This window comes from Arachis stenosperma, chromosome 6 (assembly GCF_014773155.1).
Source record: "Arachis stenosperma cultivar V10309 chromosome 6, arast.V10309.gnm1.PFL2, whole genome shotgun sequence".
Taxonomy (NCBI): domain Eukaryota; kingdom Viridiplantae; phylum Streptophyta; class Magnoliopsida; order Fabales; family Fabaceae; genus Arachis; species Arachis stenosperma.
In genome coordinates, this window is record NC_080382.1 from 16,482,543 (window position 1) to 16,486,044 (window position 3,502).

The window sequence follows — 3,502 nt, forward strand, 5'->3', positions numbered from 1 at the left end:
ACTCCGGTTACAATCAGATACCGATGCACCGACCAGACGAAGACAAAACGGCGTTCATAACGCCAGGAGGAACTTTCTGCTACAGGGTAATGCCGTTTGGCTTGAAAAATGCAGGGGCGACATATCAAAGGCTGATGAACAGGATATTCCACGACCTCATAGGGAAAACGGTCGAAGTTTATGTGGACGACATCCTGGCAAAAACAACACGACCTGACGACCTCCTAAACGACCTGGCAAGTGTGTTTGCATCCCTCCGTCAACATGGTATGAGGCTGAACCCCCTCAAGTGCGCCTTCGCCATGGAGGCCGGCAAGTTCTTGGGATTTATGATAACTCAGAGAGGGGTAGAAGCCAACCCGGAGAAATGCCAGGCTATACTTCAGATGAAGAGCCCGGGCTGTGTCAAGGACGTCCAGAGATTGGCAGGGCGATTGACATCACTTTCCCGGTTTCTCGGGGCCTCAGCGACAAAGGCTCTGCCATTCTTCAACCTCATGAAGAAAGGGATGGCGTTCGAGTGGACACCCGCGTGCGAAGAAGCCTTTCAACACTTCAAGGAAATCCTAGCGGCACCTCCCGTTCTCGGGAAGCCAAGGGACGGGGAACCACTGTACCTGTACCTCGCTATAACAAGCGAAGCCCTGGCCGCAGTACTAGTGCGGGAAGACGGGAGGACCCAACAACCAGTCTACTTCATAAGCAGGGCCCTACAAGGAGCAGAGTTAAGATATAGCAAGTTGGAAAAGCTGGCCTTAGCACTCCTAACTTCCTCGAGAAGATTAAAACAGTACTTCCAGAGTCACCAAGTGGTCGTCAGAACGGACCAAGGGATCCGGCAAGTTCTCCAAAAATCCGACCTCGCGGGAAGAATGATGACTTGGTCCATCGAACTCTCCCAATATGACATACGGTACGAGCCCCGGCAAGCCATCAAGGCGCAGGCCATGGCGGATTTTTTGGTTGAAATAACAGGAGACCCAGGCGAAGACATGGGTACACGGTGGAAGCTCCATGTGGACGGAGCCTCCAACCAGACCTTCGGAGGAGCCGGGATCATCCTAGAAAGTCCGAACGGGGTCGTATACGAACAGTCGGTCAGATTCGAGTTTCCCATCTCGAACAACCAAGCAGAATACGAAGCCCTCATAGGAGGCTTGACCCTAGCAACAGAGGTCAGCGCAAAAAGGCTGGAAGTATGCAGCGATTCCCAGGTCGTCACTTCCCAAGTAAACGGCAGCTATCAAGCCAAGGACCCCTTGTTGCAGAAGTACTTGGAAAAGGTCAAAAGCTTGAGCCAAAAGTTCGACGAGGTCACGGTCCAGCATGTACCCAGGGAAAGGAACACACGAGCAGACCTCCTATCAAAATTAGCCAGCACGAAGCCAGGGGAGGAAAACCGGTCTCTCATCCAAGGCATGACAAGGGAACCCGCAATTGCACTACACATAGCAACCCTAAGTTCTTCATGGCTAGACCCCATCACCAACTACCTAGAACACGGCCAAGTCCCTGATGACGAAAAGGGTGCGGTGAAATTAAGGAGAGAAGCAGCCAAATACGCCGTCATCCAAGGACAGCTGTTCAGAAAGGGGCTCAGTCAACCCCTACTGAAGTGCCTGCACCCCGACCAAACGGACTACGTCCTCAGGGAAGTCCACGAGGGCTGCTGTGGGCACCACATCGGAGGAAAAGCCCTAGCAAGGAAGTTGATCCGAGCTGGGTACTACTGGCCGTCGATGATGGCAGATTCCAAAGAGTTTGTCAAAAGGTGCATAAAGTGCCAACAGAACGCCAACTTTGCCAAGGCACCGGCAAACGAGTTGAGCTTGCTGACGACCTCCCGGCCGTTCGCACAGTGGGGAATCGACCTCTTAGGGCCCTTCCCTGTCGGCCCTGGGCAGGTCAAATATCTCATAGTGGCAATTGATTACTATACCAAATGGATAGAAGCCGAACCATTGGCTAGCATATCCTCTGCCAATTGCAGAAAATTCATGTGGAGGCAGGTGATAACACGGTTCGGGATACCAGAAGTCGTCATCTCGGACAACGGCACACAATTTGCCGACAAAAAGTTCACAGAATTTCTCAACGGCCTAGGTATAAGGCAAAGGTTCTCTTCGGTAGAACACCCCCGGACGAACGGACAAGTGGAGTCCGCCAACAAGGTTATCCTTTCAGGGCTAAAGAAGAGGTTGGACAACAAAAAGGGTGCTTGGGCCGATGAGCTGGCATCGGTCCTCTGGTCATACCGAACAACCGAGCAATCCTCCACCAAGGAAACCCCTTTCCGACTAACGTACGGGGTGGATGCAGTAATACCCGTGGAGATCGGTGAACCGAGCCCGCGATTGCTTTTAAAAGGAGTAGAGGAAACTGTAGAAAAGGACCTGATAGATGAAGCCCGAGAAATGGCCCATTTGACGGAAACAGCGCTAAAACAAAGAGTAGCTCTGCGCTACAACACCAAAGTGCTCAAGAGGGACTTTGAGCCTGACGACCTCGTCCTGAGACGGAACGATATCGGCCTGCCGACTCCCGGAGAAGGCAAGCTAGCGGCAAACTGGGAAGGCCCTTACAGAGTAAAAAAGGTGATGGGAAAGGGAGCCTTTAAGTTAGAAAGGCTCGATGGCAAGGAGGTCCCGAGGACATGGAACGCGGACAACCTTAGAAGATTCTACTCCTAGATGACGGAACGACGTGCCGGCTAATCTAGCTAAGTAGTCAATTTGTCATTTGTAGTAACTTTCAAGTCCTTTATGTGGTTACTGAATGAAATATACTTGTGCAAATTCTCCACCATATTCTATCTAAGCTTTTCAGATAAACCAGCCCGTCGTGACAAACAACGACGTGCGACCCGGGACTGATCACCCCGGGAAGCCGTCAAACGCCGTTATAACAAACAACTACACGAAAGGCCACGGGCTGCCGGTCTAAGCGACTTCAAACCAAAAACGGTTAATAGGAACGATAACACGAGCAGGCCGGAAAACGACAAATATAAACCAAAACGGTTAAAAATGATAACGCACTCAGATAAATAAAAGGTTTATCGCGACAACACGGGCAAGCGACCAAAAAGGTCATTGTTCACGAGCCAAAAGTAAAACGGCTAACACCAAATAGTTCACAAAAGCCAAAAACGGCAAAGACTAAAATAGTTTACAAGTCAAAAGAAAGCGGCTAAACAGGAACTGCAAACAGAAGGGTCATTTCGTGGAGGCATCGACAACCTTGCCGTCATGGATGACCTTGCGGACACCGATCGCCGACGTATCGAACTCAGGGGCAATAATTTTAACTTGTGCTTTAAGGGCTTCCTCGGTAGCCAGGATCGCGCCCCTGCCCTGTTTGACGACGTCCTTATACTTAGCCTTCCATGACGACAGTTCGGCCTCCACGGCCCTCTTCTCTTCCTCAACTTCGGCCGCACGCTTTTGCGCCGCAGCGACCTGACCCTCCAGAGCCATCTCACGCTCGACCAAACGTTCAATCG

General features: G+C 51.3%; 1 protein-coding gene across 1 annotated transcript; it reads left to right on the plus strand.

The window, feature by feature from the left end:
* The first annotated feature begins 947 nt into the window (after positions 1–947).
* On the plus strand, positions 948–2,690 carry LOC130933755 (uncharacterized). The gene is made up of 2 exons (XM_057863371.1): positions 948–1,904; positions 2,010–2,690. Exons 1-2 carry the CDS (start codon positions 948–950, stop codon positions 2,688–2,690), a joined length of 1,638 nt encoding a protein of 545 aa, XP_057719354.1.
* Positions 2,691–3,502: the final 812 nt, after the last annotated feature.

What these genes read in the sequence shown, in the direction of transcription:
- LOC130933755 (XM_057863371.1), top strand. Translation starts at nt 948, where the DNA reads ATGGCGGATTTTTTGGTTGAAATAACAGGAGACCCAGGCGAAGACATG. An exon ending in TCCCTGTCGGCCCTGGGCAG is followed by an intron (nt 1,905 to 2,009) that starts GTCAAATATCTC and finishes ATGTGGAGGCAG; the next exon opens with GTGATAACACGGTTCGGGAT.